General features: G+C 46.4%; 1 protein-coding gene across 1 annotated transcript in view; it reads right to left on the bottom strand.

Annotated features, from left to right (window-relative positions):
• Window positions 1–1,502: 1,502 nt before the first annotated feature.
• LDLRAD4 (low density lipoprotein receptor class A domain containing 4) overlaps window positions 1,503–14,274 on the bottom strand; it is a 162,701-nt gene continuing 149,929 nt past the window's right edge. Inside the window, 3 exon segments of the mRNA XM_043888917.1 lie at window positions 1,503–7,250; window positions 7,253–7,721; window positions 9,038–9,088. Of these exon segments, the coding sequence (XP_043744852.1) occupies window positions 7,192–7,250; window positions 7,253–7,721; window positions 9,038–9,088 (579 nt within the window). The 3' untranslated portion in view covers window positions 1,503–7,191.

The following is a 14,274-nucleotide window of genomic DNA, read 5'->3' as shown; positions in this document are numbered from 1 at the left end:
GAGCTCCCCATGTGTGGGGGGGGAAGGGGGGAAGGAGCCCATTGCCCACCAAGGAGGGAGGTGTTGGGCTTGTCACATCTTATGCTAAGTGTAGCCCAAGCGGAAGATGGCATGTCCAGACCTTGGCATTTCCTTCCCTGGCCAGGCAGCAGGCAGTACCTGGGCTTTGGAGAACCCATGTGGGGTTCCTTGGCCCCCAGTGCTTCAGCTCCAGCCCGACAGACAGCTCCTGGGCCCCTAGCAGTTTCCCATCCTCTTGTCTGCTTTCGGCCTGGGGCTTCTGTAATCTTCAGTCTTCCAATGCATAGCCAGCCAGGGCTGCAGGAAGGGGTACCACAGGCCCCTGACGATGGAGATCAACGTCCCGCCTGCTATCCTCCAGCACAGCCCCTCATTCCTCAGGGCTATGCAGAGCCCTGCTGCCTAGATGGACACCAGTGGGCCCACTCTGACCGTCTCCTGCCACCTCTGGAGCAGCTCGAGGTAACCTCCCTGCACCTTAGACCCAGGCAACCTCACATAGAAATGGGTTTACTGAACCCAACCCAGTAGGAATCAAGCCCAACTGTGAGGAAAGTTTATATACTGGTCTTACTTCACTGAGGGATATAAGTTTGGGGAAGAGTCTTTAAATTTTCTTAAATAACTGCTGAGTAAGAGATTATAAAATGTATTCAATAGCACGAAGATCCTGCAACCCACATGGTGTGACCAAAACAAAAATGGGTTTATAACTAGAGATTTGTGCCCAGGCAGTTATTTAAGTGGTATTTTAAGATTTCATTTTCCAAAGTTCATTTACTAATGTATAGAAATGCAAAAATAGTTTTTTATATTAATTTGTTTCCCTGCAATCAAACTAAACTCAGTTATATGCACTTAAATATTCTTGCTCGAATAAGTCTATAGACAGAGGAGTCTGGTGGGCCACAGTCCATGTGTCGCAAAAAGTTGGACACAGCTGAACGACTAACATTTACACTTCACTTTTGATGGATTGTATGAGGTTTTGTACATTCTCAATCATGTGATCTGTGAATCTGTGTACTTACTTGGAGCTTAGAGTTATCATTCTCATCTCTCAATGAAGGAATCTTGAATTCCTTTTGCTCCATCATCACGAACTGAAAACTTCTGATACAAACAACCTCAGCCTCTAAGGGCATCTGCTGGACAGTTCCTATTAGTTTCATTCACGTGTTCTGCTGAATTAACTCGTTTATGAGAGCGTCCAGAAGCCTGAAGTGACACCTGTCAGGTGACAATCCCTGAATGTTCTGTGTAGAAACCAGAACTGTATGATGTGATCTGCCAGTGTTGTTTATAGCAGAATGTAATGGTTTCTGAAAAGTCAGAATAAGAACCGAATAAGATGGTTACGTGGGAAGCATAAGAAACATATCTGAGACGATTTTTTAAGTGCTTACAGTCCCCACCACCCCCGGCCAATATATATTGTGAAAGATTTTTTGTAAAAAAAAAAAAAAAACAGGAGACACATGTATTACTGATTATTTTTAATGATTTTAAGCTGCAATTTAACCACAGCATTAAAAACAGAAAGGGCTGATTTTGTAACACACAGCACTAGAGCATCATTGTCCTTTAAGGATTGTGATTACAGACCCTGGGTCTAGGAACTGTATCATTGCTCAGTTAGAAAGGCAGGTACAAAACAGCTGGAAATCTTTCTCTGTATAACTGGAAATTATGTTGAACAGTAAGCACAAACGGCTGTTTAAAAAAGACTTCATGATGTTGGATTATCACAGGTCATGTGAACTATGATATTGAACCTATGACTACTGAAAAGGTCAAATACAGCTGTACTTGTCATTATAAAGCAGCCTAGTGAAAGTGAACTAAATGCTATTAATAGTATTACACATATTTTGTGATTTTTGAAAGCCATGAAGAATATCAATACAGGAGCAAGCACATTAAAATGAACCAGCATCATTAAACAGTAAAGTTTAAGCCTCAATTAGTCTTGTAGAAAGGAAGCCATGCTGTGTACCAGGTTTAGTGCTTCGCACAACATCCTGCTCAGCATCCTCCCAAAGGCGGAGCCTTGGGGGGGTGGGTTCTGACAAGGAGGAGCCTCCACCCTTGACTTGCACTACCAGGACCCTGCCACTAGCAGTGAGCAGACACAGCGGCTGTGGGTGCAGAAAACACAGACCCTCATCATCTTGTGGCCCCTGAAAAGGAGAGCTGAAGGACTGACCTCTGGTCTGTTAGCATCAAGAGCTGCAGAGGCACTTTCAGTTTAAGGAGAGTCAGTACTTATTTTGTGGACAAGAGTATGATTCCATCGTGATTTTCAAATCAGAACACATACCGCAGAACAAATAACAACTAGAATTGACATCCTTTGATAACAGACTAAACTGGAAGTATGGATCAGATGGGCAGAATTTCACCAATGACCTCCATGGACAGAACTCGGAAGGAGGCCCATAGCCACAGTTTCATCAGTGGTTTTAGTAAATGTTGTCACTTCTTTCTTTTTTGACTATTAGAATATCTGAAGATAAACACAAAGGTCAGTGTCAGAATCGCCAGAGCTGGAAGTCTACTTCCAGCATTTGTCAGGGGAAATGACGTGGTCCCTGGTCAATGGCAAAGCCTAGTTTGGTTCTGGGGTAGTTATCACCAGGAGACAGCAAAGGGAAGGGATATAAGACTTTACTCAGATGACTAACTGCCAGTCTGCTCACTATAACCCGTAACAGACATTTTTCTGAGAATAGGGTCTTCTCAAGTGGACTAGTTTGTCCAGAGTTACTTTTCTGCAAACACTACTGCTCATTGAATGATTCACAGCTTCCATTTGTCAAAAAGGCACAGAGAGACAGATGGTCACAAATGCATCTAGACTGCACAATCCTTGCTGCAGGCCACTATTCTTACTCTGATCTAAGTTTTGCAATTTTAATGAAAAGTGCATTCTTCACTGGGTCTGCCCTCTTCATTCTATAACGTACGATAGAATATGTTTTCATAAAGCAAGTTGAAAAATCAGCATTTTTTCTGACTATAATATTGGTCCAACTGAACTTGAAGGGATTAAAAATAAGCATCTGGTGGCCCCAGAAGGCTACAGAATTTTAAAAACTTATTTCTTAAAAAGTGTTTTCACAACAAAGATGCAACTCTGATTGCTGTACATAGGCTGCGCTAGCTTGTTCACACTTATTTCCCTTGTTATAATATCAATATTTAATAAGAAAATAAATGACATAGACTTTTATCTGTATGCATCCACTCGCAGATTTCCTTACAAAAGACGACAAAGCACATAGGCATTCACAAATTCTCTGCCATTTCTGTTAAATCTGGTACCTGTACATTGTATTGCAGTGCCAATGTTTTTGTTCCACCCATCGGGTAGGACATGTGCATAATATAGTCAAGTTACATATACAGCACCTTACAAAATGAATACATGACAGACACTGAAAGCACCGTTATGAGTGAGGCATGACGACGCATCAGCTGAAGTTAGAACATGTACTTCAGTCACTCTAGAACTGCTGTACTCTGAGCTCTGTGGAAGGATGAGGATCTTCATCACCTGCATCTCTGGACAGTTCTCACCCAGCACCTTGCACGCTGAGGACAGCACTGCTCACAAGGCCTCCCTCCCTGAGCCAACCCGAAGGCAGTAGCAGCACATGACCGTCTAACCCTGACCATGAATACAGACCCAAGATGCAGCACTTGGGGAGTAAAATAACCTAAGCTGAGATCCTGATTTCTAAGGAATCTGTGTAAGGCAGGTGAGCCGCTGGGACCCTTTCATGGTTGGGGTGAGAGTAGGTGTTTCATCTGCCTTTGTTGGGCCCCTTTAGACACAGTGTCCTCACACTGGGGGGACTTGCCAATGCATTTCCACTTCACCAAAGCCATGGTAACCAAGGCGACCATGCAGAAGGGAAACAGGTGTCTGCCAACACAAGGCCACACACCCAGCACCAGTATCCTTCCCAAGTTTTTCCTCATAGACACTGCTGAGGTTTGGAAATTTTAAGAAAAATGCAGGGTAGCAGGGTACACCAACGTGTTGTCATTCTAAGCAGCAGCCTCAGCACCACAAACACAAGGCTTGGGGAGCAGCCCCCAGCTGCCATGTCTCAGCCAGGCTGACCCACACATAAGTCATGTGGCCAGCAGCAGACGGAAGCTGCTTTGGAGCCCCCGCCAGTGTCTGCAGGGACACCCCTGCCGGAGAGCAGGCGGAGGTAAGGCCCCGGCCTGCCTGTCAGGATGCAGCCTCTGGCTCTGAGGAAGGCAGAGACTGGAATGGATTCTGCCAGGTCTGAGCATTTCTGAAAAGTGCTGGCCTTTGAGCCCTTCTTAAGACGTTAAAATAAGGTAAAGAGCAGTAACTCGAAGTTGGAGACATGCTTATCTGAGCACAGATCCCTGTGCTGGGGTGAAAGGCCCGCAGTTTCCTGCTGGCCCCTTCCTACTAGCCCCTGTCCTCTCCCAGCTGCAGTTAGTGGATTTAAGTGTCCTTCTCAGAACAAACCTGCCTGTGTTTTGCATGTTTTCCTCTGCTGTTTGGGCTGTGTATCCAAGTGTATTTGTGGTGTGGAGGACAGAGAGGAGGCCTGTCAAGCTTTTTAAACACTGAATTTTGGTCACAAGAACTTTGTAAACGCGTGGCTTGTTTAGCAAAATCTCTTTTGTAGGAAAGGACAACCTCAGTGTCTGAGGAACACCAGGCTTGCTGAAAAAGTCAACAGATGTGGGAATCTTCCTGTAGGTGGGCCTGCTCAAGGCTCACACCCAGGGTGTTGCTGAGATGGTGGAGCCCAGCCTCCACCCACTGCTCCCTGGTCACCTGACTCTGGCATCTAACCTGGACCCTCAGGCCCCACTGACTAGGCTGCAACTTCAGAGCCACGTCTCCTATCCATGCCAGGCCACACAACCTCCCAGAGAGTCGAGACCTAAATCACCTCCCTGTATGGAAGGGAGACTGACCTAATTCAGTTTAGGACCTCAGCTTTTAAACTAATTCATTACAGAGGCCCAGCCTCAGAGACCATTTAAGTCATGCTTTGAATAGTTACAGATGCAGACATCTTTAACTATTTACATTAGAGGCAGTTATCTAATAGGGTGGCTGAAAGAGAGCAACATTTGTTTTAAAGGACAATTAAAGTCATTTGAATTAAACAATTGTTTTGCCAGTACCGTGGACAGGTGCTAGATGTTCAGGTACTTGCAGAATTACTAATTTCTGAGCGTAACTCACCATTTTGAGCTAGAACTGTAGACTGGGCTCACCCACTCTCCCAAAAGTGCTGGCGAAGTTTGGAATGACGACACCATCAGGCAACCTCCTCGTTCTGCACCTGGGAGGATGCCTGACTGACAATCTGCCGCAGACGAGGAGGACAGACACTTCCCCAAATTCACTGCCAACTCTAGGTGAAGCCTCCATCAACCAAGCGCAGGCTCGTGGTCAAGGTCGTCTGACCTCATGGGGGGATGAAGAGTTCCTCTGGTCAGGGCCCCCAGAGCTCTGCCTGTCCTAGAGCTCCCACTGTGGCCCTCAGCAGACACACTGCCCAAAAGGATCTGAAGCATGAGTGACAACCACTGACCATTTTCTCCTTCTGAGAGAGACAACTACTTGTGTGGATGTCACTGGATGAGGATTCCAATCCTCCAGACAAAACCCAGGACTTACCGGCCAAGAGGGGCCTCAGAAAGGGTAGCAGACAGGATCTGAGGTTGACAGTGCTCTGCCAGTGGCACAAGGGCACCTCGCCAGACAACCACACCCAAGATGACAACACTTGGAACTGAGTGGACACTCGGACCTACAGGTCAGAGACCAGGCGGGGGCTGCACAGAAGCCCCCACTCGGGTGCAGAAAAGGCAGATGCCCTGCAGAAGGAAGTTACTGTGTTAGGTGAGAACGAACGTTACAAGATTTAAGTCTTCTAGCTGAGTTTAGCAGCAGGTTGTGCTTTTCATTTTCACCCAAGGCTCTGAGTCACTCCCTTCCCAGCTCTGGTCTCCAGGAGAGGCTGAGTGACCCAGGAGCGTGGCTGGTTCTGAGCCCTGCGTCTCTCCCAGGCGCTGGTTCCCATATGGGGCTGGTTCTCTTCCTCAACCCAGGAGTTTCTACACACAGAGAACCTGCAGCCAGCGTCGGGCAACACTGGGGCAGCAGGCACATGGGAGCCACTGCCGAGTCTCACTCATCAGCCATCCAGGCCTGAACTCAACTATCCAGGGGAAGACAAGCCACAGGAAATCACATGTTTCAACAGTATAAAAATAACCACCTTGCATTTTAAACAATTTATTGCATAAAATAGTGTATTATCTGAGTATATTTCATGCTACAGTGAAAAAAAAATCAATTACTGCAGAAACTGCACTGCTGGAGGACTAGGGCAGCACTGCATGATGTGTGAATGCAGGCGTAAAACACAGCTGGAGGGACTCGACCCACCACGGATGCGGGAGTTTCCTCTGCTCCATCCAGTCTGCAGGTGCCTTGGTGATGCATGCCCTGTGATGACTCTCTTCACAAGTGTAAGTTAGCAGTATGTTAGGCTACCTCCCCAAACACCCTTTCCTGCATAATTACGGGGAGAACATTATTATGGGGCCTAATAATGATGCACAGGTGAGAAAACAACATACAGGACTTCACATAAAGCTTCCTCATGTTAAAACAATGAAGATAGTGCAATTTTTAAAAACACAGCATCACAACACAGATTTAACTCCTTGCATTCATCTGACTTCACTTTATACCTTGGCACACAAACCAGGAACTTAGAATCATATTTTTAAAACAAAAGTTCCACAATTCAGGGGGAAAGCAAACTAGTGAGTCTTCCCCATAATGTATAACTTTCCTCTGTATTCAGTTAATTGTAAAACAGGCATTCTGGCCTCTGCTTTCACAGTTAAGTCAAACACCTCGTGGGTTTTATTTCATGGTGTCTTCAAAGCACCCTTTTGTGTTCTCATGCCCACACTTTGCCAAAACCAGCCCTGTCCCATCTCTGCCGCAGGTGAATACTGTTGTGGCCAGACTGGAGGTTTGCACTATTCCCTTCTGCGTGTGGCTCCCCTGAAAAAAATTGTTCTGTTTTACTGAATTCTGCTGTGCTGCGACTCCCCCATTTCTTTTCTCACATCAGGTGTGCTCGCAGGTCAGACGCACTCCCTGGGCTTCCTGTCCGTGCCCTGGATGGGCAGCTCCGTGCTCCGGGGCCTTCCCGCTGGAGCAGCAGTCTGCTCCCCCTGTGCGCACTGCTGTGCTGGGGGTGGGAGGGAGTGGCGCCCGGGCAGTGACCCATCGCCTCGCTGTAGGCCGGGGGCGGCCCCGCCATCCTCCCAGTACTACTGCAGGTGCTGGCACTGATGCCTGAATTGCTGCTGGGTGGGCAAGGGCCCCCACTGTACACGGACACGCCTATCAAGTCGCTGTCAAATACAGTTCGGTTGGGCGGTGCCCGCACCGACTCTCGGTTGAGTTCCATCTGCTGCTCAGGGTCCCGGAGCTGCAGGGTGCAGGGCCCCTGGTAAGGAGGCGGCTCCTCCCCGTCCGACAGGGAGATGGTGGGGGGAAGGTCAATCTCGTGCTGCACGTAGGGGTAGGTGGGCTGGAAGCGGCTGAACCGATCCCTCTGGAGAAAAGGCGGGGCAGTCACCCCATCCCTGGACCGCGGGGCATACATGGTCTGCAGGGAAGAGAGGAACGGCTGCGAGATGTTCTCAGCACAGTGATGACCACGGACGTGACGGCCGCAGGGAAATTCACGCCTGGTCTGTTCTCACCCGTCTGAAAACTTCCCCCACCAAAAAAACAAGTAAAGACTATTCCAGAAAAAAAGTTTTCTCATTCCTAATGACTTACATCACTCACCTTGCCAAACCCAGGATGGTTCAGCAACGGATAATTGCAGTTACCTGAAAATGTAGGTTTAATGGAGTTATTGTATGTGCTATGTGTACATTTCCCACTGGGTTAAGAAGAATACAGGAGCCCCCACCCCCAGGCCAGCCCCCCACATGACCTGCTCCAGGTCCCACTCTTTTTTATAGAAAGGACAGCCCCCTTGCTTTCTCAAGCCCCTTCTAGCTTCTAGTCCTGTGATTCAGAGGAGTGGAGAAGGGTACAGAATTTCCTTTGTAATTGACAACTCCACAGGCCTGTACTTGGAGCAGATACAAGGCTGGGACAACTTATGACTTATTTATAGGAACTTGTTGCCCTATCAGTTACTTTAAAATATGAAACAAGTGACTTTTTCTTTCTGGCTTCTAGAGTTTTCCAGTTATTTTGGATAAAATTTCCTGTAATTTTTAGCAACCAACATGAAAAATGTTTTATATTCCAAAGTAAAGATGATTATAGATTTTTTTCCCCAAAAGAATCGACATTTCTTAACTTATTCACCATTCGACTTTCTTCTAGAGGAAAGACATACGTATAAAGATATATATATTCATCCATCAACTTCTCTCATACCATATTTTCAACTTAAAGGCAAAAACCTTATTTTCCCAATTGTATGTGTGTGCGTGCACAATCGTGTCCAACTCTTTGCAGCCCCATGGACTGTGGTCCACCAGACTCCTCTGTCCATGGAATTTTTCAAGGAGGAATACTGGAGTGGGTTGGCATTACCTACTCAAGGGGATCTTCCCCATCCAGGGATCGAACCTGCATTAGCAGGCAGATTCTTAACCACTGCACCAACTAGAAGGCCCCTTCCCAATCATACCAAGTCTTTATTGAATCTGTTACAACACTTTGATGTTTGGGTTATACTGGCCTCCAGGCATGTGGGATCCTAGCTCCCTGGCTGGGGATCAAACCCCTTGCATTGGAAGGTGAAGTCTTAAAACCACTGGGCCACCAGGGAAGTCCCTCCTCCACCTCTTAAACCAGGTTATTGGCACACATCTTAGTCTTTGTGCCGACACATTCAACCCTTCCACCAATCTTGTTCATCTCCTGCCACCCACACCTCGCCAGTGTCCAATCACTTACCTCTGAGGTGGGCCGAGGTTCAGAGCCGTCTGAAGGCCACAGGCGCCGTTCCTGGGTGGGGAGCAGGGAGTGGACATCACAGGAAGATAATTAGTTTCACGCAGCAGCACCCGAAGCCAAAGGATCACACACACTCCGCTGAACAGAGGCTGTTTAACACCCAGGACTACAAAGCCCCAGCCCTTAATCTGTACCTAGAGGAAAGCTGTGGCCACAAGTACAACAGATCTCCCCACTGTAGCCTTGAGACAGGTCTGTAGTCTCAATCTACACATGTATGTGTGCAACTCTGGTATCAAGCCTTCTTCTGAGCTGGGGCTGCCCTGTGTTAACAGCGGCAGAAGGAAAGCACTGCCCATCCACACCAGTGGGCTTTCAAACTGAAAATTGAGTTTCCCAAACCTAAGAGCCCTCTGGGCATCTTCCAATGAACTGATTCTTCAGTACAAATATTCACAAGGTACGCAGAACCTGAGATTGAGTTGTAGTATCTTTTTTCACAAATGTTTGGCCAGACTGACAAGGTGACAAGCAAACAAGAGGCATGACTAAGGATCATTTCTAAGACCATGAACTTGTCAACAGAGTGTTTCCATATGGTATCCCTTCTGAACTCATTGTTGGCTACAGCAGGGTCTGCTGGGCTGTTGTGACTGATAAGAACTGAATCAGAGCGAGGGTAGTGCCCACATTTTTGGATTCCAAAAGAATACGCACACACATGATCTGCCATCATAGCCTCCTGTGACCTGAAAGTGACCACAGGCAGACCTAGGAGGCGAAGGTGACCTTCCAAGGCAAAGGTAACCTTCCCTGCTCCCTGCAGGCCAGCGTCCAGCACAGCCCCCCTCACTGCAAGCAGGTGGCATCCTTAGGTCTGACTATACAACCATATAATGGCGACAGGCCACAGAGTGACTAACCAGGTGTCCAGGCCCCAGGCATTGAGAACAGCACAGAACACCTTCCACTGTTTCCAGGAGTCAGAATTCCACTCTTGGTGACAACAGCAGTAGATTAAAGCACAGGGAACAGCCTGATGGCCAGAACTCACAGTGCCAAATGAAGCAGGTGAGGAAGGACCCAGGAAAAGGGTAGCACATTTTCTGAAAATGGCAGTAACCATTCTCAATGGTTTTATTTCCCTAGAAATTAGCAAAACTGGAAAAATGCCTGAAAAACATCCACACCAAACCCTGTACACACTCAGTCCTGTATTTCACCAAATTCACATCAACCTCTGTTTCTAAACCCACTTGCTTCCCAGCCCCCCTCTCACAGTCCCTCCTGTCAACCCCACCCCTCCAGACCTCCCCTCCCCCTGCTTCTCTGGCCACTCAGCCTGCTACCCCTGGGGACGCGTCTGCATCACCACTGCCACAGCAGACCGCGGCAAACGCCCTGGGGAGCCAGGTCCTCTGGCCACGGCGGAGTAAGCTGAGAAATGTTAGCAGTTTACAGAATTTACAGCAACAGGAATGGAATCAAGCCAGCACCACCACCCAGGCCCATGTGCACTGCGTCTCTCCTAGCTGTGTGCCTGTGAGAACTGTTCACTCAAGCTGTATCCACAGAGCACCTCTTGGTGACCTAAAGATGCCCCCGTGGGTGCCGCAGGGAGCAGGGCCACCAGGACCCAGGCCCACAATGGCCTTGGTCCACCACGAGGGGCTCCAGGGAATCTGCATGTTGTGGAGAAGGGACAGGACAGCTCTGGATCTCACAGGCTGAAGATGTGTGTTTTCAGATACCCTTTACCCTGAGGAATCTGCTTTGTGTTTTACTCCTCCAGCCACATTGACAGAAAACTTTCCCATAAGTTGAACCTGACACTAAAACACCTGTATTAAAGATTAAAAAATCACGTGCTCTTCCAAGTGATTGTCTTTACCATCCCAATGATCCAGATATGCTGGCTGCAGACCTGGTGGAACACAATCACTGCATTTCTTCCTTTTAAATCTCACACCTTTTTTGGGCTGGATGGTGAGTGGAAAATCAAAACTGTCTTTTTTAAAGTTGTGGTAAGTTACATGTAACATTTACTATTTTAATCATTTGAAAGCATACGGTTCTGTGGCATTAAGTCCATCCATTTGCCGTGCACTGACTGCCCCATCCATCTCCAGAATTTGTCTTCTTCCCAAACTGAGACACCACACTCACTAAACACCAACTCTGTATTCTTTCCACCGAAGCCCTGGTGACCAGCAGTCTACCCCCCGTCTCTATGAAATCTGACTGTTCTAAGGACCTCATCCAAGTGGAATCATACAATACTGTCCTTATTTCACTGAGCATAATGACTTTATGACTTATCCATGGTACAGCTAATGTCAGCATTTCCTTCCTTTTTAAGGATGAGTAATAATCCATTGCAGGGACATACTGTATTTTGTTATTCATAGGTACCTTGGTTGTGTCCACCTTTTGACCATCATGAATAATGCTACTGTAAATGGGGGTGTACAAATCTCTCTCTGAATCTCTGCTTTTCATGGAGGAGAACTTTTGGGTCATGTGGTAACTCCATGTTTAATGTGGAGGGGCAGAGGGAACCACTACTGTTTCCCATAGCGGTGGTACCATTTCACATTCTCACCAACGAGCACAGGGTTCCAATTTCTTGCCAATCCTGATCTTCTAGTTTCTTGATAACCAGTCCAAGTGGGTGTGATGTGGCATCTCACTCTGGTTTGGGCCTGTGTATGGTTAGTGTGTTAAGTCAGGGTTCTCCAGAGAAACAGGAGACAGACTGATTATAGGCATTGGCCACATGTTCATGGAGGCAGAGAGGTCCCACATTTGCAATGTGTAAGATGGAAAACCAGAAAAGCCAGTGGTATAATTCAGTCCAAATAATGAAGGACTGAGAACCGAGGGGGCCACTGGTATATGTCTTGGATTTCCAAGGCCCCCAAACGAGGAGCTCTGATGTCCAAGGGCAGGAGAAAATCAACATCCCAGCTCAAGAAGAGAGAGGAAGAAAGAACTTGCCTGTCCTCCACCTTCTTGTTTTACCCAGGCCCTCAGGGATTGGATGATGCTCACCCACACTGGTGAGGGCAGATTTTCTTCATTCCGTCCACTGAGTCAAATGGTTATCTCTTCTGGAATGACTCCGACAGACACACCCAAAAGTAATGTTTTATCCAGGCATTGCTTAGCTCAGTCAGTTCAGTTCAGTTCAGTAGCTCAATCATGTCCAACTCTTCACGACCCCACGAACCGCAGCACACCAGGCCTCCCTGTCTATCTCCAACTGCTGGAGTCCAACCAAACCCATGTCCACTGAGTCAGTGATGCCATCCAACCATCTCATCCTCTTGTTGTCCCCTTCTCCTCCTGCCCTCAATCTTTCCCAGCATCAGGGTCTTTTTAAATGAGTCAGCTTTTAGCATCAGGTGGCCAAAGTATTGGAATTTCAGCTTCAACATCAGTCCTTCTAATGAACACCCAGGACTGATCTCCTTTAGGATGGACTGGTTGGATCTCCTTGCAGTCCAAGGGACTCTCAAGAGTCTTCTCCAACACCACAGGTCAAAAGCATCAATTCTTCGGTGCTCAGCTTTCTTTATAGTTCAACTCGCACATCCATACATGACTACTAGAAAAACCATAGCCTTGACTAGATGGATCTTTGTTGGCAAAGTAATGCCTCTGCTTTTTAATATGCTGTCTAGGTTAATCATAACTTTCCTTCCAAGGAGTAAGTGTCTTTTAATTTCATGGCTGCAATCACCATCTGCAGTGATTCTGGAGCCCAGAAAAATAAAGTCAGCCACTGTTTCCACTGTTTACCCATCTCTTTGCCATGAAGTGATGGGACCAGATGCCATGATCTTAGTTTTCTGAACGTTGAGCTTTAAGCCAACTTTTTCACTCTCCTCTTTCACTTTCATCAAGAGGCTCTTTAGTTTTCTTCACTTTCTGCCATAAGGATGGTGTCATCTGCATATCTGAGGTTATTGATATTTCTCCTGGCAATCATAATTCCAGCTTGTGCTTCATCCAGCCCAGCGTTTCTCATGATGTACTCTACATATAAGTTAAATAAACACGGTGACAGTATACAGCCTTGACATACTCCTTTTCCTATTTGGAACCAGTCTGTTGTTCCATGTCCAGTTCTAACTGTTGCTTCCTGACCTGCATACAGATTTCTCAAGAGGCAGGTCAGGTGGTCTGATATTCCTATCTCTTGAAGAATTTTCCAGTTTATTGTGATCCACACAGTCAAAGGCTTTGGCATAGCCAATAAAGCAGAAATAGATGTTTTTCTGGAACTCTCTTGCTTTTTTGATGATCCAGCAGATGTTGGCAATTTGATCTCTGGTTCTTCTGCCTTTTCTAAAACCAGCTTGAACATCTGGAAGTTCATGGTTCACATATTGCTGAAGCCTGGCTTCGAGAGTTTTGAGCATTACTTTACTAGCATGTGAGATGAGTGCAATTGTGTGGTAGTCTGAGCATTCTTTGGCATTGCCTTTCTTTGGGACTGGAATGAAGACTAACCTTTTCCAGTCCTGTGGCCACTGATGAGTTTTCCAAATTTGCTGATATATTGAGTGCAGCACTTCCACAGCAACATCTTTCAGGATTTGAAATAGCTCAACTGGAATTCCATCACCTCCACTAGCTTTGTTCGTAGTGATGCTTCCTAAGGCCCACTTGACTTCACATTTCAGGATGTCTGGCTCTAGGTGAGTGATCACACCATCGTGATTATCTGGGTCGTGAAGATCTTTTTTGTATAGTTCTGTGTATTCTTGCCACCCCTTCTTGATATCTTCTGCTTCTGTTAGGTCCATACCATTTTCTGTCCTTTATTGAGCCCATCTTTGCATGAAATGTTCCCATGGTATCTCTAATATTCTTTTTGTTGTTTTCCTCTATTTCTTTGCATTGATTGCTGAGGAAGGCTTTCTTATCTCTCCTTGCTATTCTTTGGAACTCTGCATTCAAATGGGTATATCTTTCCTTTTCTCCTTAGCTCCATCAGGCTGACACATAAAATTAACCATCACATTTAGTGATCCTGAGTTCTTCTCATGTGCTTGTTGGCTATCTGTATTATCTTTCTTGGAGAAGTATCTATTCAGGTTCTTTGCCTATTTTAAATTTGCCTAAATTAAAATTATGTTGACTTACTTTGTTGTTATAAAAGCTCTTTAGACTTTTTGAATATCGATACGTGATTTGCAAATATTTTCTCCCATTCTGTGAGTTGCCTTTCA

This window comes from Cervus elaphus, chromosome 27 (assembly GCF_910594005.1).
Source record: "Cervus elaphus chromosome 27, mCerEla1.1, whole genome shotgun sequence".
Taxonomy (NCBI): domain Eukaryota; kingdom Metazoa; phylum Chordata; class Mammalia; order Artiodactyla; family Cervidae; genus Cervus; species Cervus elaphus.
Note: the sequence above shows the minus strand (reverse complement) of the source record. Positions and strands in the feature narration are given on the sequence as shown.